This window comes from Halichoerus grypus, chromosome 3 (assembly GCF_964656455.1).
Source record: "Halichoerus grypus chromosome 3, mHalGry1.hap1.1, whole genome shotgun sequence".
Lineage (NCBI taxonomy): Eukaryota > Metazoa > Chordata > Mammalia > Carnivora > Phocidae > Halichoerus > Halichoerus grypus.
Window position 1 is genome coordinate 54,554,135 of NC_135714.1, and position 19,466 is coordinate 54,573,600.

General features: G+C 37.4%; 1 protein-coding gene across 2 annotated transcripts in view; it reads right to left on the reverse strand.

Moving 5' to 3' along the window:
* Positions 1-595: 595 nt before the first annotated feature.
* LOC118538761 (transmembrane protease serine 11F) overlaps positions 596-19,466 on the reverse strand; it is a 33,797-nt gene continuing 14,926 nt past the window's right edge. For both annotated transcript variants that reach the window (XM_078068183.1, XM_078068184.1), the window contains exons 3-8: positions 18,102-18,265; positions 15,809-15,847; positions 11,817-12,018; positions 7,798-8,057; positions 5,750-5,892; positions 596-3,611 (exon numbers count right to left, since the gene is read on the reverse strand). In XM_078068183.1, coding sequence (XP_077924309.1) covers positions 3,453-3,611; positions 5,750-5,892; positions 7,798-8,057; positions 11,817-12,018; positions 15,809-15,847; positions 18,102-18,265 — 967 coding nt within the window. In that variant the 3' untranslated portion in view covers positions 596-3,452. The remainder of the gene's footprint in view (positions 3,612-5,749; positions 5,893-7,797; positions 8,058-11,816; positions 12,019-15,808; positions 15,848-18,101; positions 18,266-19,466) is intronic.

A 19,466-nucleotide genomic window follows, 5' to 3' on the forward strand; every position in this document is an offset into this window, starting at 1 on the left:
CATATATATGCATACACACACACACACACACACACACACACACACACACATATATATATTTTGCAAGGAGAAACATTGGATTGGCAACAATCTAATTCCAGTGACTTCTAGGACTGCAATGTTCTCGGCTAGTGACACCCACATAACTCAGATGAGAGTAGTGGGGAGAAGACTAGACTAGCCAAGGCTTATTTTTCATTTTCATGACTGCATGAAGGGATGCCTTAGACATATCCCCTCTCCCTCAAGCAAACATATTAACAAAGTGACAGATTTATTCAGTTGAAAAGGGTAGATTCCCATTAATATATTTTTGTCCTTATTGTTGTGGAATTATGAATTTCACTGAGAGATGGTTAAACATTGCAAAAATTTTGGTCGTCTTGCTCTAGCATTAAAAACTAACGCTTTAATTCTCATGGCACCCCAATTCCATCAGGATTCTAAAGGGATTATGTGCTATATTGTTTACTGTCAGCTTAATGGATTTGACCTGTTTTTTAAAACAATGTATCAAACAAATTGTAGTTTGTGTGTGTGTGTGTGTTTTAAAGATGCGAGTATTACTATAACATTTACAACACAGGAGGCAAAACCAGGTCTGCTTTTTTTTTTTTTTGACCACAATATTTTTGCAAAATTCACAAGGCAATACTATTGATAAATAAAAATGTCAACACTGTAAAAAAAAAAAGCCCTTTTTTACAATCTAAATGTATTTGCACCATCATCTGAACTGATAACAGTTTACAATGATACACTTTATATTTTTTAGCAGGCTTTAAACATTCTTTCACTTTTCAACTTCTTATTCAACAGGAAAGCCTCACAACAATGCCATGAGGTAGATCATTTAATGTCCCATTTGGTAGAGGTAAAAGGTATTGCATGATTCCTATAACACCACTTAACAGGTCAGATATCAAACTAAATATAGGACATATAAATCCTGTTTTAAAAATCTACTTTTCCATTTCTCAGATTTACTTATGGCCTTTTGTATTTATTCTTCTCATTTGTGTTTAAATGTCATTGAATTGAATTGAGCATTGAATTATTTAAGTCAGTGTACAGTTTCACAGATACTTAGCAAAAAAGCTATCTGTCTTATGAAATGTAGATATAGTTACATGAAAGCACATATTCATTGTTACAGAATTTACATAGTAGAAATTTATTTATTTTGTAGACAGATTTGTTTTCCTGTTTCTACCAAAGACTGTGTTTAGCTTTAATATAAAAAGGTCTGTCTTCAATCAAACACATCTTAAATTTGCTAAATATTCTCCAGAAAGCTTTGGGTGTTTCTCTGCATATAAAAGGAAGTGTAAACATTTAAGTTTTTACTCTGCTTTTTCTATTGATATTTAGTTATTAGTAGTCATCAACTCAGAAATTTGGTGACATTTTCTTTTTAAAAAGAAAGTGTACATGGATGACCTTTTGTGTCTATTATATCTTAATATTAAGATGTAAATAATAACTAGGAAATTTTTAAAGTGGTATTTATCTTGTTTACATATATTGCGCTAAACCCACATACACATAAATTAACAAAACTTTGTCATTAAGGAAACAGAAAGGCTAGATTTTTCTCTGATAAATCAGAACAAATCTAGCACTTGAGGTCTCACATCTGCGCCCTGAAGATGAATACTGCTGCATCTCTGTAGTCACAACCCTGGTGACAGATGACCACGCACCTGCAGCTTTGTCTCTGAGCAGACATAGTCCCAAATAGATTGACATATCAAAAATGATTTTGAAAATCTAGTAAATCACTTAGGGATTTTTCATAGTGTAATTTAAGCATTCTGAAATCAATTACATGAATTTAAAGAAGGAACCATTTTTTTTTAAAGATTTTATTTATTTATTTGACATAGAGATAGAAGAGCACAAGCAGAGGGAGTGGCAGAGGGAGAGGGAGAAGCAGGCTCTGCACTGAGCAGGGAACCCGATGCGGGACTCGATCCCAGGACCCTGAGATCATGACCTGAGCCGAAGGCAGACGTTTAACCATCTGAGCCACCCAGGCGCCCAAAGAAGGAACAATTTTTAAAAATTCTATGGTTTTGGGAGTACAAGGCACATTAATAATAATTTATAGTAGCTAGTCCATATTGAGATACTGTGTGCAGACACTATTCCAAGTGCTTTACTTTTATGAATACATTTAATCCTCATAACAACCATATGAGGTAGATACTATTTTTATTCCTATTGTGGAGATGAAATTGCTAAGAGATGTTAAGAAACCTGTGCAAGGACACATAGTTCATATGGGTCAGAGCCAACATTTAAGCTTGGGCAGCCTGGTTCCAAAGCTTGTGCTCTCCACCACTAGACTCTGGGCTGTATTTAAGTCCCAAAGTCACTTACTCGTTTGACAAATTAAGTTAATTTATCTTAAGGCTCACAGAGGCTTTCCTTTCCTCCATATACAGGAAACATCCACGCAGTGCTTAATATATGTGAGGTACTGTTCTAAGTGCTTATTCGAATCAATTATCCCAACCTGATAGGTATCTGACCTGTCAGAGAGCTGAAGACTTACAAAAGCACCAGTTACCATCTGCTGATGTAGATATTTCTAAATAAATAATTGGATAGCTCATTCCACCAAAAATCTGAGGAGTGTTTTCCCTGCTGTTAATCTTTTGAAAGCAACTCTGCTTGTCTATGTCCCATCAGTTCTTTTTATCTTCCTTGTACACATGGAAAAATGCTCCCAAGATTCTTCTTTTTTCTTCTTTCTGGCTTAACTTCAATTGATATATGGATGGCAAGATGCTGTTAAAGAATAAATCAGAAATGCTTCTTAAAAATACAACATGCATCCTGAAGCTAGTTCTTGTGTGTATAACAATATTTCCAGTAAGTTCAGATACACTCAAACATGTTTGAAATGGCAACTCTTCTTGTTAATGATAATCCTTTGTATTATTATTTACAAACCCAGGTTGGAGTTCAAGGTATATTGTAAATCCATGCTTCTCCATTCTAGCCATTGAATGTCCAGCCATCCGTCCTAAAATGCTGAAACTGAATTCTCAGGGAGTGATATTTTGCAACAAGAGTTACAGGTGCTCCAGGTTATTATATATAAGTTTTTGGCAGCCCTAGCAGCTCCTCATATCCTGTGAAAAATGATGTTCCTTGTCTTCCATTGGGGGAAACCATTTATAAATACTCATTAATAAGTATCACAGTTTCTCTTGTGAGTGAGGAGTTGGTGTTATTGCCATTTGCTATGTTTTCCTCCCTCAAGGTAGAGAAAGATTCAGTCACTTGTATGCAAAGACCACCTTGTGATATTAGATTGGTCTGAGTCGGAGGATTTCTTCACATCCAGAAAAAGCACTGATCCAAACCACATAACTATAAATAATATACAATATGCAGGCATTTCAGCTTCGTGTGCCATGGATATAGTTCATAGGCAATTCACACTAGATACCAGTCTTTGAGGCAATCCATCCTCGATACTGAGTCACTCTGGTGTAGACCCCGGGTTTTTTGGGAAGAGCACATGATTGTCCCCAACTTACTATACCAACTAAGTACCAGATGTCATGATTACCATAAACCAGCGGTCCACCAGAATCGCCCTTGAGAAAAAACAAAAATATATTTAAAATTATTAACGTTAATTTAATTCAGGAGGAAGGTCATTGCAATCATCTCCCTTCCACAGGAAAAAAAATTGGTACATGGAGTAAGAAGCCAGACTAGAGATAGATGATATAATGTTTCTATGAATTGAGTTAAAATTTTGCCCTAAACATTAAAATGCATTGTTTTCTAGAAAGGCTAAACCTTATTCACATGGAATGGTTACATTATTTATGGTTCAACATCCTTGGATTTTTTTTGTTAGTTTGATTAGACACTTCATGCATTTTTTAGTAAGTATGATATAAAATATTAAATATGAAGTTAGCATTTGCAAGCATAGGTGGAAAGTTTGGTGATCTCTGAATACTCGTAGCTAGACTCTATACTATAGATCGATTCTTGGTCTCCTTGTCTTTCATGCACCTAACTCTAATTTATGCTTGTTTGCTTAATTTTATATAAGCCCTCTTAAATCTGTTTTGGAACAAGGACAATTAAGTAACTAAACAGATATACATGTAGAGGTTGAGAGTGTGGTCTTGGTAGTTGAACTTCTAAGTTTCAGGACTAGCTCTATTAATTACTGGCTGTATGAATTAGGGTAAGATACTTCTCTGTGCCTCTTCCACCTCATTCATTTATTCTTTTATCAACTACTTATTGAGTTCCAACTATGTGTCCCAGGCATTTTGGTGGGCATTGAGGATTCAATGATGACTGAAAGTGAATGGTCTTCATACTCACAAACTTGAAGTTTAAGTTATAAAAACAATATTAAACAAAGCCCACGAATAAATGCAAAGTGACAACTATGATAAGCGCTATGGAAACATACACAGGGAAATGTGACTGGTCAGGGAGGTCAGGAAAGTTTTTCCTGATGAGAGGTAATTGAGCTGATATCTAAAGGATTTAGACATGAAAAGGAAGGTGGGGCTATAACATGTTCTAGGCAGAGGGAATGGCTCTGCAAGTGCTCTGGGGCATGTAGGAGCCTGGCATACGCAAAAATCTGGGGGGAAAAAAAACGAGGACTGAAGAGAAGACAGCAATGGGGCAAGTGGTGTGTGATGAGGCTGGAGAGGTCAGGAGAACTAGCCCTTGAGGAACCCTGTGGGTCTTTCTTAGAAGTTATATTTTCCATCTTAAGACTGTGTTAGGTAATACAGTAGTAAATCAGATAGACACCCCCAAAATCTGTACCTTCATGAAGTTTATATTCTAGTTTAGTGGGAGAGACAGACAATAAACCATCTAAATAAAATATGTTGTATACTGGATGGTGATAAAAGCTAAAGGGCAAAATAAAACAAAAGACACAATCTACATATGTGTAGTATAAGTTCGGGGGGTGAGGAGTGACAGGTCGGGCAGTAGCATACAGAGTGCGGCCTAGGGAGCAGGAATAGCTTGAAATGCAGGCAGGAAGGATTGAAGATAGCTGTTAAATAGGAAGATTTGGGGAATTAGTATTTTTGAAGATGCAATAATTTTTGGTGACAAGGCTCAAGATGTGACCCTAGAAATGGTGATTGAGAGGAAGCAAAGATCACTGGGGGTTAGAAGGTCTAGGAACTAAAAGTCCAGCATTTCAATGGGTCAGTGTTAGTACCAAAGGCTTGGGATGGAGAGGAAACCTGTTTCAGGTGTCAAGGTCATTGAAGAGTGAGAGGGACAAAGAGAGAGACTTGGAGGCCAGGGGATGAAAACAAGATGCATGAGAGATGATGCCAAAGCTGAATAAAGTGGTCCTCAGAGGACAGGTTTCTCTGTTTTTTGTTTCCAATTTTGTTTAAGAAAATAATAGAACAGAAGAGTAATTGTTTGAACCAGAAATAGGGAGCAATAGACTTTAATCTCCTAATTTGTAAAATAGGCATAATAATAGCACCTCTTCAATTTCACTATATTAAATTAAATATTATATATAACGTGCTTAGCACGTGGCTTGGCATACAGTACACACTCAGTACAAGAATTTTTAATATTATGATTATTAAATAAACTGAATTCTTGGTGAATTGAATGACTTTTTTTTTTTTTTTTCCTCTTCCAGGGGAAATATATGCCATGCTAGAAATAGCTAATGGAAATTTTCCTTTCCAAGTTTTGACCTTGACTTTGGACTTACCTTACATGCGTCTACTTTTCCTTCCATGTATCCAGCACATAGCATTCCTGAAGTGATCAGGCCGTCATATACATCCTTTCTATTACACACATCAGTGCTTATGGTTTCCACCCTGGCTTGCCGAAGTTTATTTTGTGTGGGTCCTATTACACAAACAAACATACACATACAAACAAAAAATGTGTTCTTTGAATATAACTGTATTTAAAACATGAAAAACACATATGTTGTATATTCCTAGGAACAAAAGCACAAAAACAAAAGATTACTTTATTAACCTTAATTATAATTCATTATTGCCTAATTTATGTTCTGTTTCATAAATGCCTAAATGCAAGGAACTATAAACATACATACCCCAATATTATATCATATTTGTGAATCTTCAAGTTATTAGAACCCCTACAACTATATGTAATAGTCTGTGTATACACTTTTTTTTCATGAGAAGAGGGTTCACCCCACTCATCTTGACCAACTGGTACCCTTTTCGTATAAGGAAATCAAGGCTCAGGGAAGTATAGTTATTTTCTGAAAGATATTCAAGCAGAAACCAGTGCATGAGCTGCACAGCGCTATTTGCCCTATTCCATGCTGTAGTGCGTTATTTAGGGATGTCTTAAAGCATGGGAAACAGAACTAGTGCCCAAGGTATGCCAGCAATCCGATGCCAGTAGAAAGCAAGGCTGGAGGTTATGAAAAGGAAAGGAAGTAGCTTAAGACTCCAGATTGAAGCTGTTGGTGAGTAGTCTTAAACTAGTTATAAGGGCAGAGAACATGAAAGGAGACTTATAACAACATCTCACAAAGTCCAGTTGGACAGGCATGGGGCATTTGGGAAATTTTACATATAATAAAGTTCTGTCAAGTAAAGAGAAGCCAGGGGTGCCTGGGTGGCTCAGTCGGTTAACATCTGCCTTCAGTTCAAGTCATGATCTCAGGGTCCCGCATCAGGCTCCTTGCTGAGCAGGGAGTTTGCTTCTCCCTCTCCCTCTGCCCCTATCCCCTGCTCATGTTCTCTCTTTCTCTCTCAAATAAATAAATAAAATCTTTTAAAAAAAGAAAAGCAAAGGAAAAAAAAAAAAAGCCAGATTAAGATATATTAGCATTTGTCTCTTACTTTCTTCAGGATGATCTTTGGTAGAACCTTGAACATTTCTTATTTCCCACTTTAAAACATTCAATTAATCTCTCTCTTTAGAGTGGAATGAGCTAATAACTAGAAATCTTATAGATTTATAGAACTGGTATATTTCAACCACCCAGGAGGTGAGACAGATGAAAATAAATATATGTTAAATCAACTAACCAAAATGAAAATTCTCAAAACATTCACAAAACACTTTTAAGTTTATAATCATCAGAAATCCTCACTAAAATGAGGAAACATTTAGACAAAAAAAAAAAAAAAAGAAAGAACGAAAGAAAGAAAAAGAAAAAAGCTATCATTGGGATGCCTGGGTGGCTCAGTTTGTTAAGCGTGTGACTCTAGTTTTGACTCAGGTCATGGTCTCAGGGTTGTGAGATCGAACTCTGTGCTGGGCTTTGCGCTCTGTGGAATCTGCTTCAGATTCTCTCCCTCTCCTTCTCCCTTCCTCCTCACCTCTGCCCCTTCTCCCACTTGCATGCATGCGCTCTCTCTCTCTCTAAAATAAATAAATAAATAAAATCTTTTTAAAAAAAGCTACCATTAAGATTGTGATCTGAACTAGGAGTTTGTACATCTGGGAAATGTACAATTTAGAATCATTTATTCCCTTGTAGCCCCATAGTATTTTGTCCCTTCTTGTAGCACCTAAAACACTCTGTTCTCTTCTTTTCTCTTAGCCTCTCCCCTTTCTCACCACTGCTCCAATTAACTGTGAACTCAAGGAAAGGGACTTGATTCCTTTTACTGTTTTAGCCCACAGCTCCCAGTTCTGCTCTGGGCCACACGCATTGGAGGCATCAACATTATTTTTGTGAAAAGTCTGAAAAGGGATTCCCTAGGACAGCTCGTTAGAGCTCAAGATAAATTTGTACTAAGTATGTTAGGTTGAACTACTCACCATCATCTACAAGGGATCCGAAACCTGTGACAAATACACTCGTTTTAGGTGGCAACTTTATCGATGAATCTGGAAGGCAAACTCTCTGTACTATATTTGAAAACTCCACTCGAGTAGTAAGCTGAGCCAAAGCAATGTCATTTTCGTTTGTTTCTCTGTGGTAGTTTTCATGCAGGATAATTTTCCCCAGCCTTCGTTGCACTGCAGGTGGTGTTATCGTTGCACCAAAAGTAGCAATCCATTGACTTGGGTCTTTATTTCTGCAAAAAATTAAAAGGTAAGGTTTGTGATGTTTAACTGCATCCTTTCAAAGAGACTGAGATTGTATTTCTCCCAACTATTGGGATTATGCTCCTGAAAAATCTCTCTGGTGAGAGAATTTGTAGTTGTTGGCCTTATGGCAAATAGAGTTTAAAATATTAATGAGACAAGTGAGTGCATGAAAGCCCTTAAAAATATTTTACATCCTCTAAAACTAAAAAGAGCACAGCAACTAGATGGAATTTTCATGCTTTTTTGGATTAGTAATAGTAATTGATATTTTATAATGATTGCCAATCTTTTAATTCCTTGTCTGTTAAAAAGATTCTCTTTCTTCTATAATTTCAATGAAACATGTAGAAATTCATTTTGATTTGTTTTGGATAATATAGATACTAGGAGGCATTTTCCCTCTGTATTAGATACTCCTTCCATTCTTACTTTATGACTCATCTTGTTTACTGTGTCTTACTGTGATCTTTGACACAAAGTGTAACCTTCCCTGCTTCACAAACCCTTATGTGTTCATGGGTTTGTACGGGTTTGTTTCTCTGCCCTCTGCCCATACACTGTCCCCATAGTCAAAAGCAAAGCAAATCTAACTCAATGTCACGCTGTTAGAGGCTCTCTCCCACCCCTACCTCCCCTTCCCCACCCTTTGATCTGGCCTGGTCAGTCCTCCTTAGTACTTTTTTTTTTTTTTTAAAGATTTTATTTATTTATTTGACAGAGAGAGACACAGCGAGAGAGGGAACACAAGCAGGGGGAGTGGCAGAGGAAGAAGTAGGCCTCCTGCCAAGCAGGGAGCCCGATGCAGGGCTCGATCCCAGGACCCTGGGATCATGACCTGAGCCAAAGGCAGACACTTAACAACTGACCCATCCAGGTGCCCCCCCCCACTTAGTATTTTTGAGGCTCTGCCTCCACACAGAAGCTTTTCTCTCCCACAAGCTTCTATTACAAGCAAATTCTATATAGTCCTATTATTTCTTTACCTCCCTATTCCTCCCCAAAGCCCAGTTCTGTTTTTCTAATTATCCCTGTGAAGAATGACTAGAAATATATAGAAACTTGAAATTGTCTATGTGAAGGAAAATTACATAGAAAGAAATCACACAGAGAAGAATTCGTAAGGGGGTTTCCTTGTTCATGCAGGATTACTGTGTTGGTGAATCATGTATTCACACACTTAGAAGTGTAGTGAAAAACCTGAAAGATCAGTGATTTTCAAAGTATTCTGCACTGCCTCAGGGACGAGCAGGCCTGGCATATGTAGGAGTGAGAGAAAGAGCGGGGGTGGGCACCACAGGGACCTGGAGATGGGGAAGGCTGTTTTACTTATTTATACTTTAAAGGAAGATTTTATTTGATGCAGAAATCTTAGGGCTGAAGCATTCTTTTGAAAACTGGAATTCTGGAAGATACAAAGAAATATATGACTTCAGTCCTACTACTCTAATTGAGTAGATCAAATAGAAATACCCTATCCCTTCATGCATTGTCCACCAGAAAGGCAACCTCATTGAATAGCCCAATTCAATCGATGCTTTATGGATAAAGACACTGAGACTCAGAAGTTAAATGGCTTGCCAGGTGAGTGATACATCCAGTGGGTTAGTGTCAGAGAGAGATGGCCTGCGGCTCCTGACATGCTGTCAGGAACTTTGTCCCCACCCACACTGTTGCACAAAGACTGGGATCATTTTACATGGACATAAAGGTACTAAGATTTGTCTTAAACATAATTTTTAAAACTACACTATTTCTGTAAAAAAATACACTTATAAAAATTTCAAAGTTATTTGGGTAATTGTGATATAGTCTTCAAAGTACACTGTATTTTTTCCTTCACAGCAGTATAATGCATTGTGCAATTAAACGGAATTATATCACCCCCCAAATTGAGCCCTTTCTATCATCACCTTTCCCAACTGTTTTGAATCATCACTATTGGCATAAAATGAGCTCTAATAGATGATAGATAGATGATAGATAGATAGATAGATGATAGATAGATAGATAGATAGATAGATGATAGATAGATAGATGATAGATAGATACTATCACATTTTTAAAAATCCTTCCCTTGAGTCCACAACCACCCTTAACTGTCAAATTTCTCTGCTCCCATTCATTTAAAAACACCTTGAGGAGCGCCTGGGTGGCTCAGTCGTTAAGTGTCTGCCTTCGGCTCAGGTCATGATCCTGGGGTCCTGGGATCGAGTCCCGCATGGGGCTCCCTGCTTGGCGGGAAGCCTGCTTCTCCCTCTGCCACTCCCCCTGCTTGTGTTCCCTCTCTCGCTGTCTCTGTCTGTCAAATAAATAAATAAAATCTTAAAAAAAAAAAAAACCCTCCTTGAAAGTAGTATCTAAACTCACAGTATCCAAGTCTTTCTTCTATTCTCTCTTGAATTTGTTCCCGTCCCTGTCATACCACTAATACTAATTTCTTTTATCAAGGTCACCAGTTATCTCTACTTTATCACACTCAGTGGCCGATTCCTGTTAGGTCTGTTGTCACACAGAGACTGCACTGGACCTGCTGAGACATGTACTTCAATCACTGTATCTTACTTTCTTTACTAGATATTAATAAATTGACATTCTGGGTTTATTTATGTTTAATTTATGTAAACAGAGGTCAGTTATAAACTAAAATAGATGACACTCTCCAAAACAAGTGCGAAGATTGAAGGACTATGTGAACCCCCAAAATCAGAAAGCCTTAAGTTAGAGGAACTCAAGTTCCCCTAAGGCATAATGCTAGTTATTCTGAGGATTGTAAATGTATGTAAGTGAATCCTTTTTTTCTTCTCTAGTGAGAGAGTGACAATCACCTTAAATTCCTTAGGTCATTCTCATTACACTTCTACTTATAAAGAAAGGTGTAGGCACCTTGGAACCATTTGGGTGTCACCCTTGGAAGAATGGTCAAGCGTCGCCTCATATTACCAAGCACAGTTTTCTCTGAAAGGGAGTGTGAACAGTGCCACTGGCCAGAGATTTTTTTGGAGCTTTTGTCTTTTGAGAGTTTAAAAGGAACCTCAGGGAGGAAAGATGGTGTGTGCTTGATCTCTTGGGGCAACAGGGTGCCTGGGTAGGTCCATGTATGTGAATGGACACAACTGAGTCTTAAAAGCTATAGCTGTGGAAGCCCAAGCAGCACACTCCTGTCAGGTCATATAAGACCAGTCTTCAATACAGTGGGGGCCATGGGACAGGTGGCAGGTCCCTCCTGTCATCTACACACCTCTCTGGACCCCACAGCCCACAGGGGTTCTTGAAGGAAGAGCTCCAAGAGTGATACCCTTCATTTTTTCTTATTTATAAAGTGATGGTGGATATTGACACAGGGAAGATAGAGGGTTAATCAGGGAAGAAGAATGTTAACAGAAGCAGCTGAATTTTCTCCTCGAACATGTGCAAGAGTTTATACTTGTTATGTGTATAACAGTCAGTCTTTACACTAAAATAATTTATGAGATAGTAGGAAAGAGAACACTAGTGTCATGATAATATAGGAAAATATGTGCTAGGAACCATAAGAGTGATACAAACCAAACATCATAAATATTGAGAAAAGAGAGAGGGGAGTGCATGAATGAGGTGTAGAGTAAGCATAACGCATTCAGAGGGCAGAGCAGGATCCATTCTGAATGGAGTAGAGGAGAAACTGGTGAGCTGGACTCTTCCAAGCACTGAATTGGTGACAATCGATGACCAGGCAAGGAAGACTCACAACAGTCCTGTGAACTTACCTGTAGAAGCAGTGAGCTGCTGTGAGCAGCCAGGTGTTACTGATGAGGCTGGCTCCGCACTGATGGCCTCCCCCTATGAGCTGGAGGCTGACCTGCCATGGCCACTCCCCTTCCAGAGAGATTTCCCTCCCTTGGACAATCCTTTCAGTAGAAGAGGATGCTGGTAAAGGCATGTTTGAAGATGTCATCCTTATTCCACAGCCTGTCACAGAAATGTATGTTAGCTTGTTTTCATGAAAAGGAGGAGAAAAAGAGCATATGCTGATTTGTATTGGGTGCAGACGCTTTGGCAGTCCATTGTGCCTTCTGTTTTTATCCCCTTCCTAGGACTCAGTGTCTGAGGTCAGTCCATAGGGGTCAACCTGATCCTGTTGAGGTTCAGAAGAAATACTGACTAACAGGTCAAGGCATCCAGTCCGGGAATTAACTTCTCTCTCTATTAAGCATATATGCATAGATAGATAGATAAATCATTTGTTGAGCATTAAAAATATATAGATCCTCTGCTAAATGTTTTAGATTTTATTTATAGCAACACACTTTTCAGATGAAAAAACTGAGCCTTGGAAAGAGAACTTAAATTGCTAGAGGTCACCCAGCTGGCAAGTGACATAAGATTAGGAGGATCTACATCAAAATTTGTGTTCTTGCTCCTGAGAGAGAGCCCAGTACTGAATGCAGTTCATGATTCCCCCTTGACGTGAATTTATACATTGTCTTTGCAAGCCCTGAATTTAAACAGTCTTAACAATGACTTTTTTTGGTTTTCTAAAACTTTAAAGTCTAGTTTCTAAAAAAATTCTGATTCCCTGACAACAAACCCTCAATTTGTTAGAGTTCAAATCAACCTCAGTAAGACTTGAAAGCATATTGATATGTTTTATTGTTGTGACTTTTATTTTTATTTTTTTATTTATTTGTTTAAATATTTTATTTAATTATTTAAGAGAGAGAAAGCAGTGAGGGGGGGCTGAGGGGAAGAGCAGAGAGGGAGGGAGAGGGACAAGCAGAGTGTGCTGAGCCTAGAGCTTGATGTGGGGTTCCATTTCATGACCCTGAGATCATGACTTGAGCCAAAATCAATTCAGACACTTCATTCACTGAGCCACCCATGCACCCCTATTTTTATTTTTTTTAAATAAGTTCTATACCCAATGTGGGGCTCAAACTCATGACTCCAAGATCAAGAGTGGCATGCTCTAACGACTGAGCCAGATAGGAGCCCCTATTAACGTTCCTTTTAATTATTTATATATTTATTAAAAATACTAGTTTTTTTCAAAAAGGAATTTTTTCAGAAACAGGTTAAAAATATATGTCTGAAATCATATTCATAGATTCATAATAATTCCCTCAGAGTTAAATAGCTCTAGTTTAAAGTGACCATAACATTGGACAAATGGGATTTCTAGGTTAATATAGTGCCATATTGGTAGTGCCTAATACTTACTTCCTCTCCCAACTTCCTCTTAAAATAGGCATAGAAGTAATACCAATATAAATAATATCTATTAGTTTTGAGCCAGGTCCTATACATAGTGTTACATATATTTTCTCGAATGTTCACAACAACTCTCTATGTTAGGTGTCATCCTCATATTGTAGATGGAAAATCTGAGTCTATGGTATTTTTCAAAGGCAAAGGAATCAATTCAAATCACCACAACTTAAGGAAAGATGAGAAAAAAAGTTATAAATTCTGGTAAAAACTGCAATATCCAACGGGTTTTGAAAACAACTTCTTGGACTACCCAAGCTCTAACCTGTGAACCAGAATTGTGTGGAGAATCCTGGTAAGCTTGACAAAGGCTTTGGCTCCCTGCTATTGTGATTCCCCAGCCCAGGAAATAAAGCTACACTGCACTTGTTCCTAGCCAAACAGAAACTATGGTTTAAACCATCCCACTGTGACTCATAAACTCATTTCTTCCTCTGTATGTATGCAGAAGCCACATTTCCTGGCACACCATCCTATCGCGAGATACAGGAAAGATAAGAAGTTCTATGATAACGTAGTTACTCCATGCAGTGGTCTGAATGTGAATCCCTCAAATTTATGTTAAAATCCTAACCCTTAGAGGTCATAGTATTAACAGGTGGGGACTTTGGGAGATGCTTAAGTCACCAGGGTGAAGCCCTCATGAATGGGATTAGTCTCTTATTAAAGAGTCTCCAGAGACATCCCTCGCCCCTTCTGCTCATGGCAGGACGATACTTTAAATCTGTGAGTTGGAAGAGGTGCCTCACTTGAGGCTGGCACATGCCGGCACCCTGATCTGACACTTCCAGCTTCCAGAACTGTGAGCAATAAATTTCTGCTGTTTATAAACCACCCAGTCTATGATATTTGGTTACAGCACCAAGAATGGACTGAGATGCCTCCTGAAGGTCATTTAAACAGTGAAAGGAAGAACACTGGCATCGGTGAATGCTGCATTCGCTGGTGCAAACGGAGAGGTCAATGTAGTTTTCGGAAACTCTGCATGTTGGATCAAAGCTTAAGCCTGCATCTAACTATATAGCATGGTTAGGGCCCCCCAAATCAGATTATATATAAACTCAAAAGACAGACACATCTCTGAAAGTTATTTTCTACAAAAAATCTTAGGGCATGTGTTTGGTATCAGCCAAGTTGTACAAGAAAACATGATCTTAATGTAATGTAATCTAATGTAATCTAATCCAATGTAATGCAAAAGCAGCCAAACATAAGGGGAAAATATGCAGTGAGGAGAGTACACATAAGAGCTGTCTGTGATTAAATAAAATTCAAGAAATCACAGGCACATCATAGCAGATATAAAATCCACATGGAAGAAGAGAAAAAGTGACACCAGACAACTGAGATAAGTGGTTTGGGGGAGTACAGAATTGATCAGATCTTTCTGAATGCAGAGGAAAGTGACCCGAACTGGAACTAGAAATAATGATTGATATGGAGGGCAGAAAATGGAGTTCAAATAAATCATCTGTGTTCCTGAGGGAGGGAAAAAAAAAAGAACAATTGGAATGGAAATCAATCATCAAATTTATAATGGAAGAACATTTTTCCAGAACAAGAAAAAGATAGGATACAGATTGAAAACATTCATAATGTCTAGTCAAAATTCAGTGCAAAATATAATTACAACTTACTCTCCTGGCAAAAAGTTATAGGGTAAAGATTTCCTACATTCATCCTAGGACAAAAAAGGTAACCTACGTGAGAATAAAAAATACAACAGTCTTAGATTTCTCCTCTACAACAAAACACTAGTAGAAAATGGAATAATGTGTATAGAATTTATAGGGGAAAGTGTATACGACCCAATAATCCTATAAGAAGTTGAGATAAAGGAAGTGGAAGGGGGAAGGCAGAAAATGTACATGCCAGATATTTCAGCAAAAATGCAAGAAAACTGAGAAATTTTAACAGAAGGAAACCTAACTAGTTACCACTTTAAAACATTCTCTTGAATTGTGGGAGAATATTAAAATACAATGTTAGAAAGATAATTAGAAAACTTACAATATCAAGAATACTATGTAATTTTTTTTTTTTTTACTACATCCTGAAAATCATAAAACTTGAAATTGTAGGGGCATCTGGGTGGCTCAGTTGGTTGAGCGACTGACTCTTGATTTTGGCTCAAGTCATGATCTCAGCGTCCTGGGATCAAGCCCTGCGTCGGGATCTGTGCTCAGTGGGGAGCCTGCTAGAGATTCTCTCTCTGCCTCTGCCCCTCCCCCACTTGAACAAGCTCTCTCTGTCTCTCTAAAATAAATTTAAAAATCTTTTAAAAAAACCCTTGAAGTTGTACTTGGTGTAAATTTGTAAATTTAAATGTTTTAAATACTAAAAATAAGCAGTAATAAAAACACCGAGTATTTGGTTTACAAAAACATAAGATGAGCAAAAAAGGCTTTATAAATTCTACTTCTAACTTTTCTGTGGCTTTTATTCATTACCTTTGCTATGAAATGGACAGTTCATTGTGGGTTTTGGAACTTACGGCTATTGAGAAGATTCCTCATCTTTTTGCTGTCAATAGCTGGAATAAACAAAACATTGAATTAGTTGGTAGAAGAATATGTTCCTGTTTTTATGTGATTTTGTTCAAATGGTCACTATAAGAAATGCTTATTATCGAAAGCATCCATTTTTTAAGAGGGTATGAGATTTTTCATAGCCAAGTAATATATACATAACTCTGATTTGATTTGGTCCAAAATGTACAATTTTACTTTAAAATGAAAAGAGAGCATTTTGTCGTTTTCTGATTTTTGCTATGAGATCTGAAAAAGAAATTAGAAAATTAGGAAAGAATGATAAGGCTAAATCATGTCCCTGATTGCCTTCTTGGGAGCTCCAGTATAATTCGAAGATGCAACCTCCAATTCCCATCACAACTGGTGCTCACTGTATTAGATGTACCAGCCAATGTGTGTCAAGCATATGCCTGATGGCCACTGTTGAAAGGGCAGCTCCAGGGAGCGAAGGGCATCACAGGCCCCTCACAGCCTGATTTCCAGCCCTGGTCTACAAAGGATAGGAATTCACTCAGTGCAAGTTGATGGCCTTCTATCACTGAGGATTCTTCCTCATGGTGAATATTGTAATAGGTTGCAGCTCAGGCAGCAGGCACCAGAGACATGAAGAAGCTCTTTGACATACAGCCAGTCCAGGAACCCCACCCATACCACTTTATGCCTCCCTTCTGTGACATCTTTTTTCCCTTCAAATTTCTCTTCGTGTTCGTTTACGTTTAGTTTCCTTGCATTTTTTTTTTTTTTTTTTTGGTTTGGTGTTTGTTCTGTTTTGTTCATTTGACAGAGAAAATAGAGAAGTATGTGATGATTTCCTCAGGACCACTGACCTCCCCAAGAGAGGGATGTGAGCCTCAAACACTACTAGAGGTTTCCTGGACATTTCACTTCTCCTTATTTAACAGGAGATAGGTATGTGGTGGAAGAAAATATTTGTAGTAGAATTTTGATTATTGAGTATAGTCATAGAATAGAGTTATTCTGATATTAAAACAAACCTGTGTAATAAAAATTCAGTGTGCATGACCAAGAAGTCTGAAAAATAATTTTTTAAAAAATTGTAAAAATTATTTTTTAAAAATTCTAAAAAAAAAAATTTAACATATCTTTTATGATGGATATGTTAGCATAAATGATCATGCATTAGGGACAATTATATTATCAGAAATTGAAATTTAATTTGAGATTGCCATTTATAGAATGTTGAAAAATATGCTTTACTTTGGAATATAATTAACACTTAAGGTAGATACCATTCTCTTCATTATTTCTAATTACTTCATGAAAATTGTCATTAATGCATGCAAGGATTCTATCTCAAAATGGATTTTGAGTATTTTCCTGATTTCTAACAACAGAGAAATTACCTTAAGACAATCTTTTTCTTAAATTCATGGATGCTTTGAGGGGAAAAGACTTTCCAGTCCAAAGGGCAAGCCTTATTTCTTGGTAATAAATCAGAAATAGCTGCCCTTGAAGTACTTAATCAGAACAGTGAACACAACTGGAATACCTATTGTGTGTGAGATTTACGTTAGTGTTTGGGGGGAGGGGTAAAGAACTAAAAAGGCACAGTACCTGACCTTGAGACTTAACATTTGAAACACATTATTATGCCTCTCAGCTTGGATTCCAACTAGCTGTGAAGTAGTTTTAATTTCTTAACATTTGGACCTCATTTTCTTCTACTTTTGGGGAAAACCAAAACTTCTCTGATTTTGTTTTGTGAGGAATAAGTGACGAAATGAATGAAACATAGTTTTAATTCGGAAATAATCTAGAGAACCTCTTCATAGATCATGTCAATGGTTCGTCCTCTGGGGGTAAGCCTTCATAAAGGTGTTTCCCTGATACTGTAGAAGCTAACCCTGGGAACTGACCTGTAAAGATCTCTGGCAGTCAGAACACCTGTACTTTAGTTTTGGCCGCAAGGCTGGCTAGTCCCATGTCTTATATTTTCCTTGAGTCTCAGCTTCCTTAAAATGGCAGAAAATAATACCTACCCTCTCATGATTTTGAAAAGATCCAACGTGGTATATCGGAAAAAACTTAGAAACCTTAGCAAAAGCCCTAATCAAATATGAAAATAAATTCCTAAAATTAAACTTTGCCTTATAGTGAATTTTTATTTAATTTTATTCCACACTGATATGTGTATATCAGTGGTGAAGTCTTAAAATGGGAGAAGATACTGACCTAAATTCTTATGAAAAGTAAAGAGGAATACAAGGGAATCACAAAGATGATAAAAGGACTTACATGTGAGTGTAAAGGAAGGTTTGTTTATAGTGAAAGGCAACTGTTTTGTCTTCAGACTTTGATATAAAATCCTTTCAATTTTTTTCTTGATTCGCTCAGCACTATCAGTAGATGGGTATCGAAACATGAGCACCATAAGAATTTTCACGCCATGTTCATCTGGACTGAAGAGCAAAAAAGCAGATAAAGCCACCTCTCTAATCATTAACTATTTTTACCTATTAAGATTCACACTAAATTTTAAAAAACAATGGATGAAATATATGTACATCAAATTTCTAAATTATCTCGAGAAATACTGGCTCAGATATGTAGCTGAAAAAAATTGTTCTTGCTCTTTACTTAGCTCATAGCCTGCGGGGGGGTGGGAGAGGAGGAGATGTTCATGAAATCATGCTTTATATGCACTTAAACAATTTGCTTTTCAAGACATTCTGAGCCATCATAACCAAGATAATTTTTCAGTACTGGTATGGCAGAGACAATGCTTTGTGTTCATGAAACCCAGTTACCTTTTCCTCCTGAGCACAGAGCTAGATTTCATTTCCTGGCCTCCTTTGCAGTTTATCGAAACTCAAGTGAATTCTGGACAATGGAATGTGGGCAGAAATGATGCACCTTACCTCCAGCCTGGCCCCTGACACCTCCCATACCACCCTCCATGCTTTCACTCTTCCCGTATTTGCCAACCAGATGCTGAAGATCCAGTAGGCAATTCCATTCCACATCTCTCCCAGCACCCACGTCCCTGCTGCCACTCCCGACTCTTTGGACTATTCCATGGAAATGAAGTAAACCTTTATTGTATTAAGTCATTTATTTTGGGGGATTTGATGGTCAGTTAATATGTATTTGATAAGTGGATAATTACAGAAAACACTTATTAAAGGAAATCTTTTGATAAAGGGATCACATATTATACTATAATGTGTAGGTTTAGAAAGCCTCTAGTTGACCTTTGAGGATGAACTTAACCTTAAAACAAATAAAGAATCAAAGAAGGAAGGAGGGAGGGATGGAGGGAGAAAGCAAAGTAAGGAAGGAACAAAAATAGAGAGCAGGAGAGAAGAAAAGGCAGGGGCTCCCTAACCACATGTATATGTACTCTACCATCAAGAAGTGAAGCAGACAAATAAGTATTACAAATACTTATATTTGTATATTGATTGATAGCCACAGAAAAAGTTTAAAATTTTTCATCAAAATAGGCAGAAAACAAGATATATTATTCGAGCAAATGCCAAGCATTTTGGACATCATATAAAAAGTACATTCGAGATGGATTCTGATAATTCATTTGAGTCTCTTACAACAAATATATGTTCAATTTAGGCATATTGCCTTTTATCAGAACATAAAAATGAA